Raw genomic sequence first — 27,788 nt, 5'->3', positions numbered from 1 at the left:
TCCAGGCTACATTGGATAAAAAGGAGACTGACAATTTAATTGACGAGCCCGAGTGTTTCCATCAACACTGAACTGAAAGGCCAACATCAAGGAGGGATGAGGCGACTCTTTGTCCATGTTGGATAATCCGGACCGCAGTGTTCTGCTGTCAAGACAGATACAGGAAACATTCCTGCCAGCTGCCATAAGACTGAGTACAACAAATCATCAGAGCCTTGGTTAATTGAATAGCTACTAGTTAATATGTTCTGCGCTAGTGTTTTATGTGCATTTTGAATTACTGCTTCAAATTCACCCTGGGATTAATAAATCTAGTTGCCATAAAACCTATTTTGGGGCTTACACAGTAAGAGTCTGAAGTCACTTATAATTGAAAGATTTTATTGGTTACAAACAGAGATCTTAAAAAGAAAAAAAAAAATAGAAAATCAGATTACACAAGAATTGTAGCTTTCCTCAGCTTGAGATTTGGTTTATGAACAAGGGTATAGTGCCACGATCATCACACAAGCCCAAATACATCGGACTGAACACAGACCGGCGGGGTACGACCCGCGGAAGCGCCAGGGCGCGTCCCGCGGCGTAAATCGAGAACAAGTGCGCGCTCCTTGGAAAAAGGAAAAAAAAAAAAAAAGGTTCATGTTGTGAAAATTCAGGCAGCCGGAGGGTAACGAGGAGTGCTCCGTCCGTCCGTCCGTCCATCAGGACCACCGCTGGAGCAGAGGGGCCGCGGCCGCCAGCAGCAGCAGCAGCGCGGAGGCGCCGCTTGCCGCCGCAGCGCTCGCGCCGCTGGGAGTAGATACCGCGGGGCTCACTGTGGAGTTAAGTGCCTGCACCATCTGCGACAAACAAGACCACCGGCAGTTAGCAGCCGATTTAGAAGGAAATGGGACTATTTTGCCATTGGAACTAATGCGTAAACGTGTCCAAGGACGCAAACAATTCAAATGTTACAGCCGAACGTTGAATGAAAAGATTTCTATGCGCATTGTTAAAGTTTAAAAACTCAACTAAAACGTTGGACAAATCTCCGATGACACCGGTAACCCTCTGCCCCGTCAGCAGAGGCTTCCGTTGAACTTACTTATTCTCTAAAATGGCAAACTACAAAAAGTTTTAACTTTTAAATCATTGCTACAACAGCATTAAGTTGAGTGAAAAAGTAGCGAGCACCACTAACCTGCGATGAGAAGAGCTGGAGAGCCAGCAGGAGGCACGCGACAAACATCTTGCTCATATTGGCGGGGAGGACGCGCAGCTGGACGGACGGATTGGATGAGCGACTTGCGTGCAGAGACGCAGCGGTGATCTTTATACTGCCGGTGACGTCAGCTACTCAGTTCCACCTGCAGTGGATGTTGCCTTCAGGTAACGTCGGAAACACGTTCAACGCACGTGAACAGCTTTAATTTCCAGTCAGAATATTACCAATATTTGTGGGAGATCATCTGTGGCCTAAAAGTATTAGTTTTATTGAGAACTGTGGAGTTGTAATTTAATACATATTTTCAAATAGGTCTGCATGGGGAAAAAGTAAATTTTACCTTAGTCAAGAGTGATATGATTTCAGAAAATAATGTGGGGAAATCCTTCAAATAAAATAATCAAGGATTATTAGGAACACGCCCACTTCTGACAGGAAATGATCATCTTCAAAATAAAACCCCTCAAACGGACAACTGTCAGCTTCCACAATAGTACTTTTGGTCTCGGTGAGGATGCACAAGAAACGCCGCTTTCCAGCAACAGTTTGAAACGCGTTATTTTTCAATGCGACCTCGACACAGGTTTGACCCAACGGGCTTTCCGTAGTTGTCCTTTCATCAATTCCTCCCGGAAGAAACAAAGCGTTGCGCTGAGGCCGGAACATAACACCGCGATAGCTGCGCTCTGTCAAACCTCCGGAACACGCCGACGTCTTCGCTTCTTTGCGGGTTTCTTGTCCACGGAGCCGCTCCGCCTCTCCATGCTGCTGTGCCGGGTTTCGGCACTGAGCCGGACGGCGGCGAGATGGGGACGGAGGTCACGGCCGGGAGACGGCCTCCTCCGCCGGGCTCTCTCCCTCAGCTCCGGCCGCCGTCTGTGTGCAAGTTCCGGCGAGGCCGGAGCAGAGAGCGGCTCCGCTCCGGGACTGTACCGAGACACGGTGCTCCTCCCCCGGTCCGAGTTCCCCATGAAGCTCACCGGACAGAAGCTACTGGAGCGAGAAGTCCGGATCCAGCAGGTAGGACGAGCCGAGCAGGACGCCTTCTAGCGCATGTTCACCTCCTCTTGCACGGCGGCCTGCCACCTTTCTGAGGGATGCAGACTGGAAGTATTGTTATAGTATAACATGAAGTATTGACAACAATGACGTGATTCATCGGTGCATATTTCCCATCCATCCAATCTAACCTGCTCTACCATCTTACTGGTCAAACCCCTTTACAGATCCATTCAGATCAATGACGTTTGGTGTTTTTCATTACTCCAATTCTCGCTGCTGTTGCAGGAGTGTGGATTCGCAGATCTGTATTCCTGGCAAAGAGAGCGGAAGGCCAAGAAGGAGTTTTGTTTACACGACGGTCCTCCGTATGCCAACGGAGACCCTCATGTAGGACATGCGCTCAACAAGGTGATCTCCTCTGAATCCCTCGCCTCGCGCCCTTCCTCTTGTTGTTTGTGGCGCTTTTTTTTCGCTTTCTGAGCAGTGGTCTTTCAAAACAAACTTGTGTGTTTGCTCCAGATCCTGAAGGACATCCGGAACCGCTTTGAGATGCTGAGGGGCCGGCAGATCCACTTCGTCCCGGGCTGGGACTGCCACGGCCTGCCCATCGAGCTGAAGGCTCTGGGGGAGTTGGGGACCAGCGGCCTCAGCCCCCTGCAGATCAGACGGAAAGGTAAAGGAGGGGGGCGGCGGCGGGGGGGGGGCTGTCGTAGCGTTGCAGCCGCTGTAATGTTTTCATCCCATCCAGCGCGGGAGTTTGCGGAGGGGGCCGTAGCCCGTCAGAAGGCTGCCTTCCAGCGCTGGGGCCTGATGGCTGACTGGGACCAGTGCTACTACACGTACGACGGCGCCTATGAGGCCGCTGAGCTGAAAGTGTTCCAGGAGATGCACAGCAAGGTGGGGAAGATGTGCTCCATGGCAACATCATGTGGCTCAATACGGAAATAAAGACATACTAGTTACTGCAATCGGGGATTACTGGATGCACCGAAATGGGATTGAAGCAGATTTTTGCCTCTCAGTTATTCTCCAGAGAGTCTAATATAGATATTTGTTTTCAGGGGCTCGTCTACCAGGACTACAAACCGGTCTTCTGGTCCCCTTCATCGAGGTGCCTGAGTTGGTTCGCCTATGCAGAGGTCGCCCTCCGCGGTCCGCTTCATTCCCGTCTGTGTGCCTCCGTAGAACGGCCCTGGCAGAGGCGGAGCTGGAGTACAACCCGGAGCACGTCAGCAGAGCCATCTACGCCGCGTTCCCCCTCAGCACGCTGCCCGCGGCCATGGCCTCGGCCGGACTGGAGGGGGGCGTCTCCGTGTTGGTGTGGACCACTCAGCCCTGGACCATTCCTGCTAACCAGGCCGTGTGCTTCATGCCCAACGCCCAGTGAGTCGCGGCAACGTGGCGCGGCGCCATTCGCTGTTATTTCAATTAGTGGCGCATCTTGTAAATATGTTCACAATCGTATCGAGTCCACGACTGTTTAGAAAATAAGGATAAATGTTAGATTAGTCGGCCTACAGATTATAACCCAAACAGGTTTAGTTTATTATCATATAAAGCAAAGACAACTAACCCATTTTCACATTTCAGAGACGGAAACAAAAGATTTGTTGGAAAATTATATATATATATATTTTTTTTTTTTCATGAAAACTCACACTTTTATTGATCAAATCAGTTGCAAAATGAATAGAAAATATAGCGAAGACATTGACAAGATTAGAAGTAATGATTTTTATTTGAAATATGAATTTTGTTCTTCAAACTTGCTTTTGTCAAAGAACGCCCCTTTTGCATTCTAGCTGTTCATTTGTTGCCTCCAACGCTTCCTGGCTTTGATTTGTCTGTCCAACGTCTGTGGTCCTTTGCCCATATCAGTCCATTCTTTTTATTGGCCGGGCTCAGACACTGTACGCCTTTTTCTTTGCCACTCCGCACTGTGGACGCGTTGCGGGTTCCATTTAAAGAAGCTGCCTGTGAGGCGTCTACTTCTCAAACTAGAGACTGTAACATGCGTGTCTTCTTGCTGAGTTGAGCACCGAGCCTCACACTTCTCTCTCCGCTCTGGTCTCAGCCTGTTTGTTCTCTCAAGGGAGCAGTTCACACCATAGTAGGACATCTTCTTCAGTTACTTTGCCATTTCATTCGTGGAACAGCCTCCATTTCTAAGAACAAGAATAGATGTGAGTTTTTAAGAGAATTCTTAAGCGTTCTCTTTTTCTGGCTATTTTGAGACAAACGTGACGCTCCAGTTACTCAACCAGCTCAAAGGGAGGCCAGTTTTATAGCATAATGCACAAGGGGTTTCTAATCATCCATTAGTCTTCTAAGGCGACGAGCAAACCCAATGCACCGCAACGCTGGAGTTTATAGTGTATTTTAAAATAAGGCCCTTTCTTACAGCGAACAGTCTCGTTGAGCTCGTGCTGGGTCGCTCTAGAGCAGGGGTCTCAAACTCGCGGCCCGCGGGCCAATTGCGGCCCTCGGGACAATATTTTGTGGCCCCATCCTTAATATGAAAGTGTAATGTTAGTGCGGCCCGCAAGTATATATACTGTAACTCCACTGTCAGCTGCTGTGTGGGACATGTTATGATGTTCTGGTTTCCTACTGTGTCCTTGTCCAGTGAACGTGGCATGCATGTGACTGACATGGGGGGCGGGTCGTGTGTGTCGGCCGAGGTGCAGAGAGCAGGAGGGTGAAATTCAGTTTCCTGCCCTCTTTCGCGCAGGTGATCATGTGACTAACCGTTAGCATCGCTCGTTTAATAAAGTTTTCCTTTACGACTCACACTAACAACACATGAAGCATCTGACGTCACCGACGAGCGTCTCCGTCCATCACTACGCAGCTTCGATTCACGTAACTTCACGTTTGGCTATAAAGGAATTCCACGGTCACATGACCTTAGGTCTCCCCCGCTGAGTTAAAGGAGGACTAGTGTTGTAGTCTCATTCGGACCGATCCCCCAGGGTGGGGTTCAATGACTGCTTTTGAAAGTGAGTGTCAAGTTGTGTTATTGTCGACCATGCCGTTCGGACGCTAGTCTGGCCCGCGTTCGGTTGAAGTGGGCTGCATCTGGCCCACAGCTGATTTGAGTTTGAGACCCCTGCTCTAGAGAGTCTGAGCAGTGCTCGCTTCCGCCATCGAGTCCAAACTTTCCGCTTTCAAAGCGTCACGTACGGACTCGGCGTCCCTGTCGCCCGCAGGTACTCGGTGCTGAAGAGGACGGACGACTCTCAGCTGCTGTTGGTGGCCACTGAGCGCACGGCCAGCGTGGCAGCGCTGCTGGGCACAGAGCTGGAGAGTGTGGGCACCTTCACAGGTACTGCAGACGCACACACACACACACACACACGCGCACACACACTGTCTACCCGTCCGTTACCAACATGACCGCGCTAATGTCCTCTGTCCTTCTGTCCCAAGGCTCCCAGCTTGAGGGCGGGATGTGCACACATCCCACAGTCCCCGACAAGCTGGTGCCGCTGGTGCCGGCCAATCACGTGACGATGGCCAAAGGAACGGGGTTGGTCCACACGGCGCCGGCTCACGGCATGGAGGATTACAGCGTGGCTTCTCGGTTTAAACTCTCCGTGGTACACGCCGTTTCTTACATGTGGACCTTTGGCGAATGGATGAAAGCGTGCTGTTTGCACCGCGCGAGTCACGTGTGAAGTGACACGGTGGACATGGTTGGTCCTCTGTGTAACTGTGTAACTGTGTGTGTGTGTGTGTGTGTGTGTGTGTGTGTGTGTGGACGTTTTTCTTCCTCGGAAGGAGTGTATGGTTGACGAGGACGGCGTGTTCACCCACCTGGCCGGCCCTGAGCTCCACCGGCTGCCTGTGATGACGGAAGGCACCGACAAAGGTACGCAGGGACCAAGACGCGCGCATTCGGCCCCGCGCGCCCCGTGCTGACCCCCCCCCCCACACCCCGCGTGGTGCTTGTGTGCAGTGATCCGCATGCTGAAGGACGCCGGCGCTCTGGTGAAGGAGGAGCAGTGCGTCCACAGTTACCCGTACGACTGGAGGACCAAGCAGCCCGTCGTCATCCGGCCCAGTAAGCAGTGGTTCATCAACACGGCGTCCCTTAAAGACAAGGCCAAGGTAGAACTGCTGCTGATGGAGCAATGCGGTGTGCGCTCCCAGGAAGACACTTCACATACGCTGTGTGTGTGTGCGTGTGCGTGTGTTCAGGAGGCGCTGCAGAAGGTGCGTGTTGTGCCAGAGTCGGCGCGGGGCAGCCTGCTGAGCATGCTGGACAGACGGACGTACTGGTGCATCTCCAGACAGCGGAGCTGGGGCGTCCCCATCCCCGTCTTCTACCACCGAGAGACCGGAGAGGCTCTCCTCAACAAGTGAGCTGGCACACGCAGACAAACGGTCTCACTACTCAATCAGTGTCCTTTTATTTCCATTTGGCTTTGCTAGTTGTCTGATCTCATTGTGTAGCAGTGCTGAAATGTCTTTGTTCCAGGTTAAACCATGTAAAACACTTTTTATTTGTTATTATTCCTATTATATTTCTTTCTGAATAAACCCTGTTCCTGTCTCTGCAGACACACCGTGTCCCACATAGCCACGCTTTTCAAAGAAAAGGGCAGTGACTGTTGGTGGGAGCTTCCTATAGAAACGTTGCTGCCAGACGGTGTGCTGAAGAAGGTTTGCGTATCACAGCATACTGGGATATTCCCGCTGCAATATCTCACTGCTTTCATCATCATTTTAATTGCTCCTTCGTAAAGAGTAGACACTGACTTGTCATTTTTAGTTCCCTCTACTGTCCACGTCTTAGTAAAAGTTAGAAGTAGCCAGTAGGAGTTTGGAGTTCTCCTAGCAGCTGTAACATGTGACCAGTGTAGCCCTGAGTATCATTGTTGATACTTGCTGGCCAGCTAATGAGCCATTTTGTTGTGCGTGTGTTCATCAGAGTGACGCAGGTCCAGTGACTGACTACGTCCGTGGAGAAGACGTATTGGACATCTGGTTTGACAGCGGAGCGTCATGGGCTGCTGTGCTGGAAGGTACTAAAGTATCACCAGTCTGTCCTGCTCATCACCATACCAAGTAGTAATAGAGGACGTCAGTGAAATACTGTGTGGTTTATTCACAGACACACACACGTATATATGATCGATAAATGGAGGACATCTAGAGAATGATGTCCACGCATTAAGTTGCTTTGCGAATTGTATTGTAATAACCAAGCTGAGCACACAAAGGCAGCGTAGCAGGTCCACATATATATATATATCCAATTAACCCAATCTGTGGGTCAGGTGGATGTTTCCTGGTGTTTGTTGTTGTAATGCTCCTTTTGGCCACAAGAGGTCGATGACACACGTGGTGTGCAGGTTAGTTTCATTTTCTCCACGAAAAATAAGTCAGCAAGTCAAATGAAACTCTTATTCAGTATTTTATTGTTTGAAGTATTTGGAAACACTCAGTCTCTCTCTCTCTCACACACACACACACACACACAGAGGGAACTGTGCAGACCCACTTTGCTGTAGACGTCTCTGTGGAGGATAGACAGCCACCTCTTGTAACCGTAACACAATGCTATAAAATGACTCTGAGAAAGACGTGTCTTGGGGAGCTGTGCAATGTGGACTTGTGGTTTTGTGTGTTGCTTTTGCAGAGGAGATGGGGGGAGAGACGGAGCCTGAGTCCCCCCTCCGCTGGCTCCCTGCTCCGCTGCGCAAACCGCTGGTCGCAGGTTGTTTGATGCTTCCCCGCTGCCTCTGTCTTCAAACGTGTCCCCTTTTCTCTATGCTGCTGTCCTTTTGCTTTGAAATGTCCTCTAGTGCCAATAACAACATGTTGAAGCACCCTCCCCCCACCCCCCCTCCTCTTCCTCTCTGTGGCGGTTTGTTTCTTTTCCAGGAATGGGCCAAACTCCGCACGACTCTGCGGCTGTGACCACCTTGGGGTCTAATCGTTTGGTTTGGTCCTGCTTGTTGAGTCTTTGAGTGCACGCTGCGCTGTTGGATTCCCACACTAATACCAGCTGGTCTCTCTTGTCTTTCCCAGACACTTCTCTTCCCCTGGGACGGTCTTCAAACGCACTAAATGCTTTGTTTATCTACTCTGTGTGTGTGTGTGTGGCCGTAGGAGTAACTGCTGTGTGCCTCTTTTCTCTGCAGAGTCGGACACCAGGGCAGATGCGTATGTGGAAGGGAAGGACCAGATCGGAGGCTGGTTCCAGTCCTCGCTGCTCACCAGCGTGGCCGTCAGGAACAAGGCCCCCTACAAGTGAGTGCTCCGTCCACCGTGTGCCAGATGGGAGGAAATGTCTCCCACGGCAGCAGCGGTACAAATGGCCGCCGGCTAGTGGATGAAACGGAGGCGTGTGATTGGTGAGCGGTGTGACTGAGGGCGTCCCGCCTCCTAGATGTCCCCCTCGTTCAAAGCCCGCACCTGTCTGTGTCTCATGAGGTCTCTGAGCATGCTCATGATGACAATAATAAAATGCCCTTCAGATCCGCAGCATTACACCACCACCTTCAGTGTTGTGCTCATTGACTGATGTGTGTGTGTGCAGGTCTCTGATGGTCCACGGCTTCGCTGTCACTGAGAAAGGAGAGAAGATGTCCAAGTCTCTGGGCAACGTTGTGGATCCTGATGTTGTCATTAATGGAGGGAAGGTACGGCCGCGGCTTCTAAGTAGCTTTGGATCCGTTGACGTACTAATGGTCTGTGCTGATTGCCCATCGTTCTCTGGTGTCCATTCCCTCTGCAGGACCCCAGCACGCCGGCCTACGGGGCGGATGTGCTGCGTTGGTGGGTGGCGGAGTCCAACATCTTCTCTGAGGTTCAGATTGGACCCTCGGCCCTGAACTCGGCCAGAGACAGCATCGGCAAGGTACCAGTGCGGTGAAGACGCGGGGCCACCGGCTGCTTCTCCTCCAGGTTTTCACCCGGTCACCGTTTCTCTCTGCAGCTGAGGAACACTCTGAGGTTCCTGCTGGGGAACCTGCAGGGCTTCGACCCGCGTACGCAGGCTGTGGACCCCAAAGAGATGCACTACATCGACCAGTACATGCTGCACCTGCTCCGCGAGTACAGCATCAAGGTGGGCTCACGTCCTCCATCGGTGTCACGAGCCCCTTACCCGAATGAGTGTACCGTGGAAGCCAACAACGTGCGTGTGTGCGTGTGTGCAGGTGACTGATGCCTACAGTGAGTACGATGCTGGCCGGGCCATCCGTGTCCTCCAAGCCTTCATCAACCGAGAGCTCTCCAGCTTCTATTTCAGCATCATCAAGGACAGGTGAAGATCTCTTTACTTTAAGCCTCATTTGGCTTCATCTTGCCTTTTTGGAAAGTGTGAGTTATTCATTTATTGTGGAAGATCTACTTCCGCCACAAACATGTCCCCTTTGAAATCCCCAAACGGTCCCAGAATAATCACATTCAGTCAGATCAAGCATGTGATCAGAACCACAGTGGTGTTAACTATTCCACAAGGTCTCCAATGGTCGTCCCATGGCACTTATCCACTCATCAAACTCTATCCTGATTGATAAATACCACAATGAAGTAACGGCCACCTTACATTTAATCTGAGGAGAATGTGTCAGATGTCAATTCTTTTGTTTTTGTTTCTTCATTAAATCAAAAAGCATCAATGAATATTTGGTTGTTTTTTTAAGAAGTCTGTAGAAAATGTTAATAATGAATAATTTGAAGGCAGTTTTTGAGAGACATGTGTGTCTCCTTTAGCAGCAGAGTCTCTTTAATCTGCCTCTCTGGTTCAGGTTGTACTGTGACCCAGAGGACTCTCTGGCCAGGAGATCGTGTCAGACCGTTTTAGAGGAAATCCTAGACGGGGTGACCAGATCCATCAGTCCCATCCTGCCCCACCTAGCTGAGGAGGTGTACCTCCACGCGCCGGGACATGACGGTACGTGTCAGGTGGTACTTGTGGAGGTGCAGTGCACGGCCCAGCGTATCAGAGCGCGTTCCTGAACCGTCGTCCCTTCTGCAGAGGGCGAGACGTTATTTAAGAGCGGCTGGATCAAAAGCAGCTCGGTGTGGCGAAGACCTGGACTGGAGGAGGCGGTGGAGGGGGCGTGTGCCGTCAGGGACTCCTTCCTGGCTTCCATTCCGGGCAAAAACGCCGCGCAGTACGACCTCACCATCGCCATCGAGCCCGGCTTGCTGTTTGAGCTCATGGAGGTAAATCAGACGGAGGGAACCGATAAAAGGACGCGACGTCCAAATGTCTCCGCGAAGGCACATCGACCCGTGACCTCCCTCCTCTCCACCCACAGTCTCTCCAGGAGGAAGCCACCTCCACCTCCTCCCAGCTGGCTGAGCTGATGACAGTCGCGCGCGTCACCCTGACCGGCGCGCTTCCCCGCGACCTGCCGCCCGGCGCCCTGCTGAGCACCGGCAGCTTCCTCATCAACCTGGAGGGTGAGCGCCGCAGACACGACAACACGGCTCGCTACGGGTGTAACGATTCATTTTAACAATGATTCGATTGGAATCGCGATTCATGGTTGCCGATTCGATTCACGGACGATTTGTGTTAATTTAGAACGATTCGATTTGATTCAGTGACTTGAAATTGATTCAGTATCTTTACTGGACAGTGCAGGCAAACTTTCTGAGATCCCTGTTGTTCCTTGTAAGGAAATCAGGTTTAAATTAATTATGGATATTATAAACAAGCAAACAACAATTAGTGGCAAATGTATTAACCTTTTATTTGAATCAAGTGACATTTGCAATGTAAAGATTACACAATAATTACACAATGTTTGGATCAATTCACAGAACCCCGGATTTCCAACCACATTGTAGGGTCGCATGTCTTTACAGATAAACTTGGCAATTGTTACTGTGATGTTGAGTTTGGTGCTGGCGAGGCCTGAGGTGTCTGCAGAGCTGGAGTTACCTGCTGCTGCTGCAGCGGTGACGCTGCTAGAGGTCCTGACTGTCGCCGTTGTTTAATCCCACGGCACCTTAGTAGATGGCCGGAAAGATTCGTCGCGTTTCCGTGGTTTTTTATTTGTCTTCTACATATTCTACAAACAGCGACCGACTTATTTAGAACACCTCCGTTTTTGCAAAAGCCAAAATGTTTCCACGCGCTGGATCGATAAGTTGGTTTGTAAATGTCTCGCTCGCAGTCGTCTCCTCCACGCTGTGTTTTGTTGTTGTTCCGAGTTTCGTCACAGACAGGCAGACTGAATCGAGTAACGTTTAACGTGTCTAAAGTGCTAAAAAGCAAACAAACAAACACACATCCATACCGTTTTTGTACTTAAATCCAATGTGCAGTTTCCAAGTATCGATACAATCGATTATGTACCATTTCAATCGATTTGTAATCGATATATGTCGTCCGGAATGCCGATTTGCGGAGCACAGATCGATTCAGTTGGATCGCAGGAATATAAATCGATTAATCGATTCATTGAATGAATCGTTACACCCCTACGGCTCGCTGAGTACAACGTGGTGGCCCGAGGTCACAAACTCACACTTGATTTACTAATTAGGATCATTTCACATAATTGTCTTAAGGAATTGTGAAGTGAGACTGGTCGGTGGAGGTTTACAACCCCGAGCCGGTGGTTCAAGCCCACATTGTCAAACAGCTTCTGAATACATCAGAACTGTGATCAGATCTTCTGCATTTTACCTCAATGAACACCACCGTTTCATAGACGCGTCCCAATGAGATCCAAACTCACTGCTGTCATGACAACGCCTCTCCCACGTGATGTGTGATCATCTGCAGGGGGCCTCACTCAGGTGGACTTGTCTGTGTCTCTCAGGTGGCGTCATACGAGAGGACAGCGCTTACAGCGTAGCAGCCGTGCCCACGTCGGCCGCCCGCTGCCCGCGCTGCCGCCGCTACACTGCCGAGTCGGCAGAATGCCTCTGCCCGCGCTGCCAGCCCCTCGTTTCACAGGCTCGCCGCCCGTCGGACATCGCCTGACGCTCCTGTCGATGCCAGATGTTCCATTCAGCTCAGAGACTCCAGGTTCTCCGGTTTCCTTTCAGCCCTTCAAAGCATCCCGTCTAAATGGGCCTCAGGGCAGAATATTGGATCTATTTCTTCTCGTTCCTGTGGATGGCTAATATGTTTAATCAGGAATACTATATAGGGTATTCACATGACTTATTGGTGGTTTTATTTTAACGTGTAAATACAGGGGAAAGGAATGGATTACCCTGGGTGTCACTATGTGACCGCAGTAGAGAATCCATTCTGGGTAAGTTCTTGTAAACACTGACCTTTATAGAATAAATCCTGTTTATGGAAAGAAATATCTAAATAAAAAATAAATGAAATATGATATTCATTTGACTTCTTTTCAACGTACTGCAACTAAGGACGTACATATAATAGTACCTCAGTGTGTGAATGAGGACCAGAAGCGTAAAAAGGGCTTTGAGTTATCGGAATAGAAAAGAGACAAACAATTATCCAACATAAACAACCTTGCTTTGGAGAAATATTTTATTCCGCCGAGGATCAGCGCAGCGGGGAAGAACATGGGACTACAGAATGGGAGGCTGACAGGCACAGCTAGTACAGTACTATCTGCATATATAAATAAAAAATAAGGTCCATACTTCTTCATGATACATCTGTGCATGAGAGGGGAAGCAACTCGATATGGCACAAACACTGACGTCTGAAGCTGGAGAAGTGACAAAGAAAAGACATTCCTTAATATCCATCTCATCAACAATACTCCCCAATAACACAAGTATTCTATATCACTTGTTACATGCGCCAAAATATGGATTAAAAAAAGTAAAAAGCCTCTCATATCCACGATAGACTACTACAATGAGGACGAAGGTATCGCGTGGGGGGAGGCGGCCGCTCCTCATCCTTCTCTTTGTGGACTGCTGAAGTGGCGCCGACCTCGTTGTGATCAGCGAGTGGGGGGCGGGGCCTCCATCCACCATCGGCACACTTTAACGTCTCTCTGCCTCCATTGGTCCAGCACAGAAATAGGACCACACACCCCGGGTCAGCCCTCCGTGGTGAGGGCATCCACAGCCTCCAGCAGGTGCAAGGCCAGGCTGTACTGGGCGTGGTTCTCCGGCAGGATTTCAACGAGACGGCCGACCAGCCTGCTGGTCTGGGACAGGGGGACCAGGGGGCACCGCAGCTCGCCGGGGTCCTGCAACACAAATACACACACGTTACGATGCTCCTTTCTACCATTCATGTTGTGTTTGTGACCAAAGAAGCTAAAAAGCAGAGAGCTCATCCAGAACATGAGAACTGCTGGATTTCAAAGGACCCTGACTCACCGGACCCTAAACTAGTCCTATTGGTTGTTCTTTGAAGCATATGCACATATTTATGGAGTTACGGTGAAAGCGCATCATGCTGCTGCCCTGTTTGTGTCGGTTTAGTTCCACAATATTTCTAACTGGGTCAAACCATCAACTGGACTTTTGGGGTTGGGTCTGCCCCCCTACCCTCTTGTGAAAATAAATTTGAGGATTTGGAGTTCAGGTCGCCTCGGGTGAGGAGATCTTGTTGTCTCACCATAGCTTTGAGCCACGTGCAGAGGGTGGGGGGCAAGCGGGCCAGCAACTCCATGGCAGCTTGCGTCTGGCTCTGGCTGTGGAGCAGCAAGTAGCTCAGCCTCTGGCCAGTCAGCACCAGCAGCTGGGAGCCCAGCACGTCCTTATCTTCCACCTCCAGCATCACCTGGGGGATGAGTGACAAGTCGGATCAGAATGCCCGATTGGATGAATAGTAAAGCTCAGATTTGAGCTTCTGTTCACCACAAAGAGTTTTCCCCTCACCTCTTCTGCCCGGAGGTCCAGGCCCTGGTTGTAGAGCTCGCATACGATGTGCCGCCTCAGGATGTCGGGATTGACCTGCATCAGGGAGCCCAGCTCCAGACACAGCGAGGGCCACCAGTCAGCCGTGGGTCCTCCAGAAGGCACAGGGGGGGACTTGGTGGCCGGGGCCGAGCTGGAAGGATCCTGGATGGCCTGGACCCAGGCGGTCAGCAGCCGCAGCAGGAACTGAGGCAGAGCGGGAACGTGGAGAAGATGGAACGAGATGACCACAAACCCTGGGCTTTCTAGATCGTCACCTCCAGGTGGAAATACGCCGCTCACCTCTTGTCGTAATGAGACCAGGCCGGGGTCCATGTCGCCACTGGGCATCAACTGGATGGTCGTCAGATCTCTGAAGAAAGCATTCTTACCCTGGGGGGGGTCACACACACACATACACGGTTTGTCTGGGCTACTAGAAGGGACAGAGTTGGTGGGTCGGGTTTGAGTAACACATTTCGCCTTGTCGTCATAGTGGGTCTGTAGTTCCTTCTACGCAATGTAGCAATATTTCGATATTTCAATATTCATGACAACCCTCAGACATTTGTTGTGTGAATGAAAAACGTCTCGTATGGCAGAAATGAATATTACAACACTTGATCACAGCCCGAAAAAATAAATGTCGACTTAAGACACATTCAGACATTTATTGTCTTAAGTCGTAAACACTGAAAAAACAACTTCGATCAAACTTACACAAGTTACGTTCCCTTCTACATGTAACACTGCATTATGAGTCATTGCATAAGGCCAAAATCAGCACACGATGCCAGCAATAATAATAGTAACATACGTGTATGTAGTCGTGGCGAACGTGTCTGAATCGTCTCCTCACCTTGCTGTCAAACAGACTGAGCGGTTTGACCTTCAGGCCGAAGGTCATAACAGCGTGTAGCAGCGAGGCTAACAGGCAGTGGTGTTGCACCAGAGGGTAGTGGATCCCTCTCTGCTCCAGTGCCAGTTCGGCCAGGGACGCAGGGCCCTCGGCCCCGCACCATGCCTCCTCCACGGACAGCTCGGGGGGGGACACCTCCTCCACGGCGGAGTCTGCCTGTGTGCACAGAGGGAAGCTTGTGTGCATGCCGCATTATCTTAAATCACAGTTTAGTTCGATCAACGTAGTCGAGTGCAGATTACACATGCACGCCATTTAAAGCCCCCCCCCTCCTCATTATTGTTGTTGCTCCTTTAAGGTGATGTTTGAGTATGAGATAACCGGTTTTTAGTTTCCCTGCTGAGGGAACGATGTTTCACTTCAACATCAACACGTGGGCATGCAAGTGTGTAACTCTCGGTAAGCCCCCAGCGCACACACACTTGCTAGCTAGCAGCTTGCATAACGATGTGACAGTACCCCGTGTGGTTAGTAGTGGCGGGTTTCTCCATGCTTCCCCCCTGTAATCGCTTTACTTACATAGTAATCAATAAAAGACAAACGGCTCTGATTTTTAACCAACACTCCAGTCACCTCCATGAGGATCTGCAGCAGCTGGACACAGCAGCCCAGGAACGACGTCACGGCTTTGTCTCCCATCCCGACATCCTGCACACGCAAACGCACGTCCTTCAAACATGCAGCTGGATACTGTGAGTGAACCACTGCGAAAAGAATCTTATCAAATCCACACGTACTTACCCGTCGACATAAGCGATCTTTGGGTGCCTTCCCCACCTGGGAACAGGAGGTGCTTACATTTCATACATAGCCTCCCATAGTAAAGACTCAGGGTGAACTTCCTGTGCATGACCTACCTTCTCCATGAGGAAGGCTGCTGCTGAGAAACGCTTGACAATGAACGTGCTCCACATCATCGCAGAAATACCTGTGATAACATTCAAACAAGTCAGCGTTATCACGAGTGGTGCATATTTCCAGAAACTCACACAGCTTTACTGTGGGGGCCCCTTCACCTAGTTGGATGTGTGGACTGGAGACTAGCTTCAGATGTTCAACGGCCAACCAGAAGTATCGGTCCTCCTGGGAAGAGTCACAGGTCCACATGTAAGATCAGAAGGCGGTTGGTTATTGGCCATCGTGTTCCTTGGAAAAGCTGCCTTCCTGCACTTTGGTAAAACCAGCTTGTGGCAGCAAGTTAACGGAACATAATCATTTATTTTTACAACATTGAATGGCTGTCTCACATATTTTGAACTATGAACACAAGGCTTGCGTGTGCGCGTGCACCTCAGGGTCTTTGTTCCACTGTACGACATATTCCCAGCAGCAGTGGGCAAAGAGCAGGTCGGGTGAGAGGGAGTGTGGGAACCGCTGGCACACTGCCACCAGCAGCTCTGGAAAACACGGAGGCCACACACGGATTACATTAGAATGTATGGAGAGGCGTGTACTGCATCAACAGATGTAACTTGGGAGCCTCTGTAGAATTACTAGCCACACGTATGTCAACATCTGGATGTTGCGGTCCGGTTCTTAGTCCTGACCTGCTGTCCTGTCTGTGTCTTCTTTGGTCTCGTCCTTCTCCTTTCCTTCTTCTCCAGCCCTTTGTTCAGCTCTCCCATCATCTCCCTCTCGGTCTTCTTTCTTTTGGAGAAGATCCTTCAGTCGCTCCGGGGCCAGATCGTGTCTGAACACCCACTTGGAGACGCTGTCGGCGATGCCACCTTTACACACGTACAACAGGAAGACCACACAAATATTCGATCTCTTTCACGGAGCCACACTCTAAGATTGAATTATTATCCCCCCCAAAATAATGAAATAAATATCCTTTGATGAAAAAGGTTTTGTCAAGTGACATTGTTGTTGTAATATTCATGTTGGCCACAAGAGGCTGAAGCGCACCAATAAACTAGGATCTATTTAGATCATGTTTTCTTCCATGCACTTCGGATACAAGGTACAGAGGTGTTTGTTCGCAATAATTATTCTTTTATGCAATCCACTTATGAATTATAATTAGTATTTATTCTTCTGTTCTGTTAAGATCAGAGAAAAACGGATGGCCAGATCTTTTTTCTCACTTGCCTCCTGCAGCTTTAGTAGTTAATGGAAACTAAAAAACAGAAAAAGGGAGAAAAAGGCTTTAATGCTTTCGTTTTCGCCCCAGTTTACTCGCCCGACTAGTTGCAGTTACTTCGCTTGAAAGGGGGCGTGGTTTCATCTCCGTTACGTGTCTCCGTAAAGACAGTTATAATAATTTCCGCTATCCACCATGGAAATAAATAACCACTATTGCTGCTCTTTATTTGTTGTGTGAATTACACAAACGCAGTGTTCGGGTTCATGACGTCATCCGTCGGCGCACACAGCTTGAATGTCACAGACTCCTCCAGGAGGCGCGTCTGGATGACTGCGGCTTCCAGCGCTGCTTCAGGCGGACCAGCAGCCGGTCTGATGACCCGTTGTGTCTCTCGGTTAGAGACAAACTAAGTTACAAGCGTTCAGTCTCAGCTGCGTGTGTCTCAGTTTAATAACGTGTATTCACGCTGTGGCAGCAGGGCGGCGGTGATGGCGAGCGGAGCATCTCAACGCTGATTGGCTTTTGCTAGACAGCGAATAAAAGCGATTTATTTGCTTCACTCGTTTCGCTTTTTTGCGTCATTCACGCCGCCCGTTTAAAATTCTCCTCGTTCGCGACCAGACGCGTCTGTGCGTTGACTTTACATGGAATCTACTCGCGCGAATGAGTTGCTTCGCTTTTGGCGTGAACGCAGCATAACAGGGAAGTGAAATGAAAGAAATAAAACAGATGTCCGCCCCCACACCTCCCTGAGGATACTCTCCTTCACAGCTTACCTGTGCCTCCTTCCAGCAGCGTTTTGATGGAGCACTGTGCTGCTGCGCCCCCTGCTGCTCCCTGAGGAGGAGGCATCAAAAGCAGAGTCTGCAGCACCAGCACGTCCTCCAGCTGGTGAACACACACCACCCACTGCTCCAGCTCCAGGGACACCGCCTCCCACTCCGACTGAAACTGTTGCACACCAACACACCGAGTCAGCGAGTGTGGCTTTAGTGGCTTCTTATTATTCTAGTAGTTACAGGGTGGGGGAAGAAGGGGAGTAATAAGCATAGACTGATGAGTGCAGCCTTGTGTGTGTGTGTGTGTGTGTGCGTGTGCATGAGACTTCCCCCTACCTTGCTGTCCCCCCGGCTCGTGATGCTCGCCTTGGCAGCACGGTGAGCCACGAAGGCGGCCAGCAGAGCGGCAGCAGCGTTGTGGGACTGGATGCATGTGGAGCGGACTTGCTGCCACCAGGGAGAGACGGACTGGAGGTCCCACGACTCCTCCACTGCTCCTGGAAAGACGAAGCGTTAACGGTCTCCGCCCCCCCTCGTTCCTCACTTTTGTGAATGAGTCGGCACGCGCGTGCACAAACCTTTCATGTCGCTGATGGCGCTGAGCAGCGTGTGTAGATTTCTAACAGCCTCTTGTGGTTTCTGTAGCACCTCCTTCTCTCTCTGCAGCCACACGCTCAGCAAGAGAGACTGGAAGGAAGAGGAGCAGGTGTGGAATAGACATCGATAGTGCTTCCGTACTAAATTACAACGGTAATTATCAAATGATAAGCTCTGTGGGGTCGAATGGCAACATGCTTATTTAAAACAACAATATTAACAATTTCCAATAGAAAGTAACACAAACGACATGTGATAATTACATTAGTCCAGTGTCACAATTCATCAGCTGCTCACCACACTCTTACCTCCATTAGCAAAACAAAACACAACCGATCTTTTCCTCCGTCTTACCAGCAGCTGCTGTGGACTGATGCCGGCCTGCTGCAGCGCGTCACAGACTTCATGTGGGGGGCTCTTTCCACACAGACAACCCCAAAACATGAAGTTCCCTGCAAAGGACAAAGAGCAAAGTCCTCAGCCTGTTAGTGAGCTGTGCCTGTCCACAACCTCCAGTGTTCCTTGTGTAAATCAGACCAATAGAAGTCCACTGATGTGAGACAGACACTCAAACAGACAGGACGTATGCATCAATTCATTTGGGAGTGTTACACTGAGACAAACCAAATGCGACACATGTCTTTTTCTGGATGGTGTCCCCGTATCAGCTTCGCAGACTCAGCGTGAAGTTCAGGTCACACAATGTGCAGACATGTGTTGCGTACCTAGATGGTTCCATTGGGCTTCAGAGCCGCGGGTGACCCTCAGCCCCTCGTCCTCGGTGCACTCCATCTGGGAGAGAAAGACTCGTGCCGGCATGGGGGAGTCCGGTGAGTCCTGGGCGAAGGAGACACTGGGTCTTGCGGCGAGATGGGCGTAGCGTTGCAAGGTGGGTCCAACGCGGGACAGTTCATCTTCTATGCCGTCGAGGGAGTCCTGCTGGGTGGGCAGACCACCGTGAAGTAATAATAATGATAACCTAACAACAATACTGCCCTAACTAGTCGCAGTAGCATCAACCTCATGTTTTAAGCCAAACATTATATATTTGGTAGTTTTGTATAATATATTACAGCTTTACATTGGTGCATGCGCGTGTCCTCACGTCTTCAGGGCAGGCGTCTCTGTCTCCACCGGAGTGCAGCTCCTGGATGTCGGTGTAGAGCTGAAGCAATTTCAGCTGTGAGGAGCAAAGCTGGAGTAAGGCTGCATCCACTTCCTCCGGGTCTGTGATGAACAGATACAAGCCGGTATGAACCATTGTACGACATGTGCACTGCATCTTACATATACAGTGCGGTACTTGTTCTTCAGAGTAAAGCGTCACGTTACCTTGTTGCTTCAGACTGTCATTTAAGGCAGACGTGACGTTAATAAGACACGAGACCGGAGCGTTTTTGTTTGACAGCAGAGACTCCAAAGCCTGGAAGGAGATTTGACCGTTACCATGGAGACAACAGGCCTCTCTGTCAGTTTGTTTTGTGTCTCTGTTTGTACCTGCTTCTTAACGGCGGGGTGCTTGATATCCAGCAGCACACTTTTGGCTTCGCTCTCCAGAAGGTCTGCAAAGAAAAGGATGAGTAGGCACACAGACTCAAAGCTGTCAGGCATCCACATCTGCAGTCAGATCCAACGCCTGCATCTCTCACCAGGCTCCACCTCTCTGCTCCTCAGCATGGTGGTCAGTCGCTTTATCAGGTGCATGTCCTTGGCTCGCTCGCTTTTCTTGTCACTGAAACAGGAAAAACGGATAAAGTTGTGTTTTTGTGACAATATGAAGACGTTTCACGTTGTGGCAGAAAACCTTGGTTGAGAAAGTAAATGGTGAAAGTCCAGTTGCATTACTGTACATCACAATTCTTTCGTAGGATCTTCATTGAGTGACTTTGTGTGACCTTGAGTGACCTACAAATACACTTAACTGCAGATACGGGAATACGTGCATGAGGTATGCTCCGTGATTATTGGACAATGTCCGTTAATATATGAGAAGTGCAAACTCAAACGAACCAGTCGCTTCTATTAACAAAGCATTGGAAGATGAAAAATCACAAAAGCAACAGACTTCATCCTTAACTGTAAATACTAAGAACTGCTAGCTGGTGTTTGGGTAAGGAAACCCTGCATGTAAAGTACCCCCTTAACACATATGCAAGCTCTGCTACTGTACAACAAAAGCCATATCTAAAACAAACAAACAACATTTTCTGCTGCTGGTTATAGAATAAAAAAGAGCGTAACTTTTTGTACAGTTTAAACCAGAGTGATAAGAGTTTAAAGCATTATTTTGATTGAAAACGCAGTTCATGGGCGTCTGTGAACCAACCTGAGGGCCAGATGGAAGGGGATGTTTACAGTCCTCAGTGCTCCTGTGTTGGTATCCAGCAGGCACACCTGCTGGGTGTGGAGCTGCCAGCCCTTACTGGTCACACTGTTCACCCCCATCAGACGGTAGCCAGCATACAGCAACCTGAAAGTGCACACGCACAAAGCAGACACATTTTACACCCATTATATTGTGTGTCGTTACCCAGTCTTCCTGCCCTTAAGTATCAGAGTGTACAGGGTTGTCTTCTGTAGAGGTGCATAGTCAAATGCACTCATACGGCTTCCTTTGTGATGCTCTTGAGGCAGAGTAGTGGCTATTTTCTAGCGCTGTTCATACCTGCAGTGTTTGCCCACAGTGAATGCTCCAACCCGAGGCCCCTGCTGCATCCCCCACACCTCCAGGATCCCCCTGCGGGGCGCGTAGATGACCAGGAAGAGCGCATGGCGTCTGGGAAGGGAGGCAGAGGGGGAGAACTCCCGATCACCGCGCTCCTCCGGAACCTGCAGCCAACCCAGCTGAGCATCTCGGTAACCTGCAGTTGAGTTAAATCCATGAATGGCCTTGTGATGTTAAAGCCGGCGGCTATGAATGTTAGACAGATGGCCTATTCATATTTTGTGATAAGGAGGCAAGAGAAATGGAACGTAAAAGACAAATGTCTTCGTCTCTTTGCTTAAAGGGTTAGATCAGATCTTACTACCACACCTTTCCACATGCGGATGGCAATGCCCCGAGCCAAGTCCAGCAGAGTGACTCGACCAAAGTCGTCCGTTACTCCCGCCAGCGTGTTGCATGGGGACAGGCAGACGGACTCGCCATGACGACGGGAGTCTGGGAGACCAAATCTGGGTGGAGGAGGTCCGATTTTAAAGAAAGCAAGAAGCTTCTCATTGCTAATATTAAAAAGGCACAAAAGGGCGTCGCTGCATTTGTGTCAAGATGTTATGGATACCTGATCCCCAAGGGTGTGGCAGGCTCCACCTTGGGCTTCTGTTTCTGAACAGCCTCCTCTTCATTCTTGTGCCTGTTCCAACCAAGCCATCCACTGGGAGGAAGAACAGCAGCAGAGAGGCATTAGGAAGCACGACCACAGAGAAAGTTAGCACACTGTAAAAACAAAGGATTAAGGGACACAAGTGTGTGGTTTTAGGAAAAGGGATCTCATTACTGAAGGTATCACACACACCTGGCAGCACTGAAGAGGGCGGAGGTGAGTTTGCTGGCCACAGCGAGAGCCACGTGAGAGAGAAGAGGCTGTGAGCTTCCCTGAAGAAGACAGAGACACTCACAATTGGTCATTACAGTCGTACTTGTTGAGGAATAAACAGCCCGGCTTCCTCTCTCCGGCTCACCTCTACCGCATAGTAAAAGCCCGTGTACGGCCCCCCTCCTACAGTGACATACTGGCTCATGGCGGGGGGGCTGCCCTTGACTGAGGCATTAAACCCCCCGAGGACGGATGCATTCTTCATTTGGTCGAACACACACAGCGTCATGATGCCTAACAGCAGGAGAGATGAGGAGAGAACAGGAATTAGTGCTGCAGTGACTGTTTTCCTGTCAATCATTTATTCAATCTGATTTGGAGTTCAAAAGTTGAAATTGATTGTAAAGTGGTGGTAGAGAGTAGAGCCCTACAAAAACACATAGGACGCCACTTTCCTCCGGAGGGTTCTGTTGTCAGAGGTTTGCAAGAATAACTGTGTTATATGTGTTGAATATGTATTTGAAGAAGCTGCGGTACAGAGGCACGATTACCTCCGATCACTGTGATATAAAGAACTATCTTACCCACACTACTGTGGTCCACAATGGTGTCCATGTCCTGCAGAGCCCACTTCTTGTAGGCCAGAGGAGGAGGTTGGATTACATCGCTACCTGCTGCTGTGGCTGGATGGAAAAATCACTTCTTCTCAATTGGTTAAACAATGAAACGGCATTTAAACCTTTATAGCTAGCAGATATTTCTCCCATTGGGCAACAGGTAAACTGGGAAGCTGTGCTTTAAAAGAGGCAAGAATCGATTCAGAACACAAGGCACACAAGTGTGTATGTGTTTGTGTGAGGAAGTGGTGGATTTGTGTACTCCTCTGTAACTGAATGCCTTGTGTTGAACACTGCCCCACCAGCCAACAGGTGAGGAATACATAGTCAGGCCACGGCCAAATGCTTTCAATGTCTATCACCAGAACCCCATGACGCTCATCTTACAATTTGAGTTCCACACATGCAGCAGTACCTCTTGCCACCTGGTTCCTGCAGGCGCGCAGAGATTGAAAGAGGCTGAAGCCGTCGATAGTCACCAGAGCGGCCGGGTAGAGGATGCTTAACTCTTCATGCTGTGGATGGACAAAAAGCCATAGTCATACATTTGCTGAATAAGCTCAGGAAAAGAGAACCGCGAGTTCTTCACACAAAGTGTGAAAAAAAAGTCAAAATAAGAAATAAAGGAATTGTTCAACATTTTCTTGGTCTGACTTGTTGTCTGTATGTTATATATGAAGCTACAACCAGAAGACGCTAAGCCTAGCTTAGCATTATGTGTCAGAGCTGACCTCTGGGAGTCCCTGCGATGTTGCTAAGCAACTAGAGGATGCTGTGCTAACGTGGCTGGGTAATGGCTTCACTTTCCGCATTCATCGCACAGAGGTCTTCTCATCCAAATCTTGACAAAAAAAGCATACGTGTCTTTGCCAAAATGTAAAGCGGTTCCTCAGAATCTGAACAGCATTTTCATTCACTGCGCGTGTTCAATAAGAGCCTCACCTGCTCAGTTACTCCAGGATGACGAGGGATCTCGTACGTGCGACACTTGAGCCTCAGCACAGGGTCCTCGTGCAGCAGCTGAGCCAGGAGGAGAACCCCGCTCTGAGGACAAACAGCCAGCAGCACATTTGAACTCACTGGACTTCAACTTTAACTCGCTGAATATCTGAAAATGGGGTAAATCACAACCAAGAAACGACTTGTAAGGTACCTCGGTGTAGAAACGGACATGGCCGGAAGTGAAACCCACAACTACACATGTCCAATCAGGCCGCCCAGTTGAGCTCCTACACATACACACACACACACACTTTATCATGTACAATTAAACATAGCCTTCTGCATATTCTTTCTCTGAGTATTCATTACCTTTTCTGGCTGGCCAGCGGTATACAGATGGAGCTGCTCACACACTCTCTGCAAAGAGAAAAAACACACAGTAGGATGCGGTTCACTGTACAGCTCTCTCTCATAAACCTTAGAAGAGGCACTTGTGCACCAGCTCAGGTTCCATTTGTTTCCTCAGTCAAACTAATATCCCCTTTCAATTTAGATGCTTCCTCCTTAAGTTGGTCTCATCTTCCTCTTACCCTTCGTCAGTGCTAAGCGTTCCAGTCCACGACACAGCCAAGGTCATCTCCTCTCTGCCGCTGTCGTCCGTACGCCACTTAGCTGTAAGAATCACGGATCATTAGCAGCAAAGTGTATCTCCTTTCTGTAAATCTGTAAGGGTATAACCCCCCCCCTTCCCGGCCAGTGCTACGCCAACAGAGAGGGGGGAGATACGCATACGCCACAGCTTCATTTTAGGGCTTTTATGGTCTTTCCTTTCCCATACTGCTTTGGAACAGCTCTAGTTGTCATATTGCTTATTACTATGCAACACAGGCGGACTGTACAGAGGACAGCTGAAGGACGCTTTGCCAGAACGTGTCATGATGACCAATGACGGTTGAATTGCGACAACTCTAGTGTGTGGTGAGCGTTGTCTCACCTGAGAGAAAGACAGCCTTCTGTTCGCGGGCCACTACCAGCAGGTCAGAGCAGGGCGACAGGGACACTACACAGTCCTGCAGCCAGGGGGCCCTCTGCCCTGCAGTCACCTCCTCCACCTGTGGGGCAAAGAGGGGAGGGCACTGTTCCTGTCAATCTGCAAATATATGGGGGATACCCACTTAAAACACCTCCAAAGTGATTTGTGTTCCCTGTGAGTCCCTTTTTTATACTGTCTTATGTTTTGACGATGTAAAAAAGGAAAAAGGAATGAACAGAAGACAGACCGTTGTGGCAGACGTGGCCGCGTCATCTTTGTTTTCTCCACCATCCCATGTCGCCTCCCAGTCCGATGAGTCCCAAGACAACTCATTTTCCGCTAGGTAAGAAGTGAATAGGAAAAAAGTAGTGACATCATTCTAACTTTTAATATGATCCGGTAAACCTTTCTGGTAGCGAGCACACAGCAAATATGAAAGGTTCCAAGAAAAGGGACTAATTTCATTGTTACTGTTAAATGGGGATAGACTCCAAAGTCTAAGCTCTTGGTTATGCATGTTTAGAAATATTACCTGCAACACAGACATATTAATAATGCTCTACAAACTGAATAAGACTAAATGACAGCACGGGAGGAGAAGTGCTGCAGGGAACTAACATGAACACATTTAACAGTGTGTTACAGCACAGTAGCAAGGAGATGCTTAGTGCGTTGTGTTCACGTGCAGTGAGGCGTTCAGGTGCTTCACGTGGGATGACTCATAGACACACATCACTCTTTGCAAAGCATCGTCTTTAAATGATGTGATCAGGCTGTTGTTAAACGATATTCATGTTGTTGTTTGGTTATTATGTCAGATCAGCGGCAAATCGATCGTATTGAATCTGATTACTTTACAGCACTTGGAGAAAGAAAGGTTTGCATAAACTGTACGTTGCTTTATACAGTCACGACCTTTGGGTTTCGCCAACTGTCTTAACGTTAGTTGACTTATTACTTCAGTATAACGTAAAGACAATGACACCCCGTGAAACTGTCGATTACCAACTTTGAGCAGTAGACCTCAAAATGTTGGTTCGCGGTGTCTTAGTTTTAACTTTCTAACTGAACGGAACTGTTGGTTAACAGTAACTTTCTGTTGCTACATGCTACATAGTGTACCGCCTGTCTCTGGTAACCCATCGTTACCTGTTTGGTTCTTCTCCTCCACCGACTCGCTTTTCTGGCTCAGGAACAAGTAGTCTCTGACCGTGTGAAGCTCCTGGAGCCGACAGAACTCCAACAAGCTGCAGGACATCGCTCCCCCGTTGCGCCCAGTGGAGACAGCGAGTCAGCCCGTTAGCCCGCTAGCTAACCGCCCAGCTGTGGAAGATAGCAACGTAGCTTCGCGTTAGCCGCTTGACTCCCGCTACCGTGCTAACGTTGTGACAGCCTGTTCACCGAGACTATACTACTTACTTTTGTGAACTGGCCCCCGGAGAAATGTTAACAGGAGCCTCGTACTCTTATTTCTCTCAAACGTTTGCAGTTTCCACCCTAATTCTGATGAGTCGATGACACATCGTTAGCATAACAAAGCGAAGTACTTCCGGGTCATCGGCGAGACCCGAGTGGAGTTTTTCTTCTCTTTACAAAGGACTCAATTATATGACGGGATGAAGTACAGACGTATTTTTCTACAGCCAGTCTATACATACAGCTTGCATTTAAAAGCCACTCTGTGATGTGACGGCATTTGTGCGGTGTATTGGTGTGTGTTCCTCGCTAGAGGGCGGCAAGGGAACATTCTCGAAAAAGTCGAGACTCAGTGACGTGCACGCGCGCTCCAAACAAAGAAATGAAAGTGTGCAGGGGGTCGATGCTACAACTAAACACGTCTCATGGCCTAATTACCTAATTGCCTGTCTTGTTTCCGCACATACTCATACTCATGATGATAAAGGCTCAATGTAAATGTTCCACGTGGCTGTATCACGTTGGTGGAGTCTTGTGGGGTTAGGGGTTGAGGTCATGCCTTCTCTCCTCACACGGGGATGCCTGCTGTCAACATGACCGACTGATGGTGGCACTGCTCAGTGTCTTTCTTTCCCACCCTCTCCTGCACTCAGAAGAGCAAGAGGCATTTTGTCAATGTACTTCCTGCTTTCTTACAAAAAAAAAACCCACCCGGCTCTCACATCCAAAACAAACACACACACATCTGGGGGGGTGCCCAAAAGCTTCCGATCCGGAAGGCCGGACACAGAACCTCAGGAAACAATTGGGTGTCAGAGAGGTCCTGTGGCATTGCTTATTGCACTGTTGTCGCGCCGACTCTCCTACGGTCAAAAGAAAACAAATCTCCATCTGGTTCCCCCTCTTCCTTTGTTGGCAAGGAGGTGAGCTGGCATCGCCGCGTCCCAAGACGACCGTGTTGTTTGTACACAAAGAAGAGCGCATTGATTTATTCTGACGCTATAGTTAGTCACTTCAGGGATTGTTTTTGTGACGCTCATGTTTTGGAAGTTATTCGAAGAAACAATTGAGTCGCGTGCATGTCACACAATGCCATTGTAATGGATATGGTGGAAATAGAGTCAATTAAATTGAGGAGAGAATGCGTCTTTACTGTCACGTGAGAGGCAGTAACGGCCCACATTAAAGCGATGTGGCGGCTGTGTGCTCTGACTTTGAGTGTGCTCGCCAACTGGTCCCGCTGTAATCCCTTCACGAGTGCACTCGACATCTGGGAAACACAAACTCTGAAGGAAGCAGTGCGGTGTGAAAGGCTGCTTTCATGGACCCGCTGTGTAATCTGACTCTTCACACAGGGAGTACGCAGACACGCACCCCTGCGTTCTGAAGACCTACGGGTCACCAGCAGTGCAAATTTAGCCGCTTGTCGAAAACCTTTGGAGGAAATGAGATGCTGTCAGGACAATATGGCAAAGTCATGTGTTTTCTTTGGCACAAGATGGCCGGCCGTTATGCCATTTAGCATAACTGTGCAAAATTTCAGGAGCTCATCGCACCAACGGTTCATTTTCCGCCCTGCTTTGTGTTGCACTCTTCAATGTAAAAATTGTAGATTCATCTTTATGTTCGAATTACATGTTAACTACAAGGTCGTTCACAAGGCCTTTGGGAATGGATCATTATATTTCAATATCCGGGTACAGTGAATTAAATCAGGGCCTGAATGCAACTATCCCAAACTCCATATTGGTATTCTTTCAAACTGAAAAGTGTGCAGAAATGTGTTTATTTGATTAATTTGTATTGCAATCAGCATATCCAGATGTGTTAAGTGTATTATGTG

General features: G+C 49.3%; 2 protein-coding genes and 1 long non-coding RNA gene across 12 annotated transcripts; 1 reads left to right on the top strand and 2 right to left on the bottom strand.

Annotated features, from left to right (window-relative positions):
* Positions 1 to 364: 364 nt before the first annotated feature.
* Positions 365 to 1,355, bottom strand: LOC120832765 (uncharacterized). The gene is made up of 2 exons (XR_005714247.2): positions 1,181 to 1,355; positions 365 to 839 (listed from the first exon to the last, which is right to left on the bottom strand). It is a non-coding gene; the product is annotated as an uncharacterized LOC120832765 (long non-coding RNA).
* A 268-nt stretch (positions 1,356 to 1,623) lies between these two features.
* iars2 (isoleucyl-tRNA synthetase 2, mitochondrial) lies at positions 1,624 to 12,520 on the top strand. 2 transcript variants are annotated; one of them, XM_040199327.2, is made up of 23 exons: positions 1,624 to 2,224; positions 2,492 to 2,614; positions 2,726 to 2,879; positions 2,955 to 3,103; positions 3,268 to 3,317; positions 3,392 to 3,589; positions 5,416 to 5,531; positions 5,636 to 5,805; positions 5,987 to 6,077; positions 6,165 to 6,316; positions 6,407 to 6,567; positions 6,769 to 6,871; positions 7,140 to 7,233; positions 7,851 to 7,928; positions 8,356 to 8,464; positions 8,754 to 8,856; positions 8,952 to 9,074; positions 9,153 to 9,284; positions 9,376 to 9,482; positions 9,970 to 10,115; positions 10,200 to 10,390; positions 10,486 to 10,630; positions 12,001 to 12,520. In XM_040199327.2, the coding sequence occupies exons 1-23, from the start codon at positions 1,643 to 1,645 to the stop codon at positions 12,162 to 12,164; spliced, it is 3,441 nt and encodes a 1,146-aa protein (XP_040055261.2). In that variant the 5' UTR covers positions 1,624 to 1,642; the 3' UTR covers positions 12,165 to 12,520. The 2 variants fall into 2 exon arrangements, with proteins under 2 accessions (XP_040055261.2, XP_040055262.2); XM_040199328.2 differs by lacking the exon at positions 7,851 to 7,928.
* A 155-nt stretch (positions 12,521 to 12,675) lies between these two features.
* rab3gap2 (RAB3 GTPase activating protein subunit 2 (non-catalytic)) lies at positions 12,676 to 26,281 on the bottom strand. Of its 9 annotated transcripts, none has more exons than XM_078089007.1 (36): positions 25,949 to 26,281; positions 25,679 to 25,852; positions 24,777 to 24,868; positions 24,491 to 24,608; positions 24,087 to 24,168; positions 23,866 to 23,913; positions 23,708 to 23,783; positions 23,497 to 23,598; positions 22,970 to 23,069; positions 22,522 to 22,620; positions 22,083 to 22,231; positions 21,917 to 21,996; positions 21,683 to 21,775; positions 21,436 to 21,575; positions 21,067 to 21,262; positions 20,728 to 20,871; positions 20,051 to 20,133; positions 19,899 to 19,963; positions 19,734 to 19,824; positions 19,483 to 19,628; positions 19,127 to 19,337; positions 18,756 to 18,853; positions 18,383 to 18,491; positions 18,141 to 18,301; positions 17,802 to 17,976; positions 16,487 to 16,666; positions 16,230 to 16,336; positions 15,956 to 16,022; positions 15,797 to 15,867; positions 15,681 to 15,716; positions 15,513 to 15,587; positions 14,880 to 15,095; positions 14,324 to 14,413; positions 14,003 to 14,227; positions 13,740 to 13,904; positions 12,676 to 13,365 (listed from the first exon to the last, which is right to left on the bottom strand). In XM_078089007.1, the coding sequence occupies exons 2-36, from the start codon at positions 25,785 to 25,787 to the stop codon at positions 13,213 to 13,215; spliced, it is 4,152 nt and encodes a 1,383-aa protein (XP_077945133.1). In that variant the 5' UTR covers positions 25,788 to 25,852; positions 25,949 to 26,281; the 3' UTR covers positions 12,676 to 13,212. The 9 variants fall into 9 exon arrangements, with proteins under 9 accessions (XP_077945133.1, XP_077945129.1, XP_077945128.1 ...); XM_078089003.1 differs by having other exon boundaries at positions 15,459 to 15,587; positions 25,949 to 26,274; XM_078089002.1 differs by having other exon boundaries at positions 15,459 to 15,587; positions 19,127 to 19,340; positions 25,949 to 26,273.
* Positions 26,282 to 27,788: the final 1,507 nt, after the last annotated feature.

Source organism: Gasterosteus aculeatus, chromosome 15 (genome assembly GCF_964276395.1).
Source record: "Gasterosteus aculeatus chromosome 15, fGasAcu3.hap1.1, whole genome shotgun sequence".
Lineage (NCBI taxonomy): Eukaryota > Metazoa > Chordata > Actinopteri > Perciformes > Gasterosteidae > Gasterosteus > Gasterosteus aculeatus.
Note: the sequence above shows the minus strand (reverse complement) of the source record. Positions and strands in the feature narration are given on the sequence as shown.

What these genes read in the sequence shown, in the direction of transcription:
- iars2 (XM_040199327.2), top strand. Translation starts at nt 1,643, where the DNA reads ATGATCATCTTCAAAATAAAACCCCTCAAACGGACAACTGTCAGCTTC. An exon ending in TGCTTCATGCCCAACGCCCA is followed by an intron (nt 3,590 to 5,415) that starts GTGAGTCGCGGC and finishes TGTCGCCCGCAG; the next exon opens with GTACTCGGTGCTGAAGAGGA. An exon ending in TGCTGTTTGAGCTCATGGAG is followed by an intron (nt 10,391 to 10,485) that starts GTAAATCAGACG and finishes CTCCACCCACAG; the next exon opens with TCTCTCCAGGAGGAAGCCAC.
- rab3gap2 (XM_078089002.1), bottom strand. Translation starts at nt 25,787, where the DNA reads ATGTCCTGCAGCTTGTTGGAGTTCTGTCGGCTCCAGGAGCTTCACACG. An exon ending in GAAGGCTGTCTTTCTCTCAG is followed by an intron (nt 24,169 to 24,490) that starts GTGAGACAACGC and finishes TGATTCTTACAG; the next exon opens with CTAAGTGGCGTACGGACGAC. An exon ending in GAGCAGAGAGGTGGAGCCTG is followed by an intron (nt 19,964 to 20,050) that starts GTGAGAGATGCA and finishes TTTTCTTTGCAG; the next exon opens with ACCTTCTGGAGAGCGAAGCC.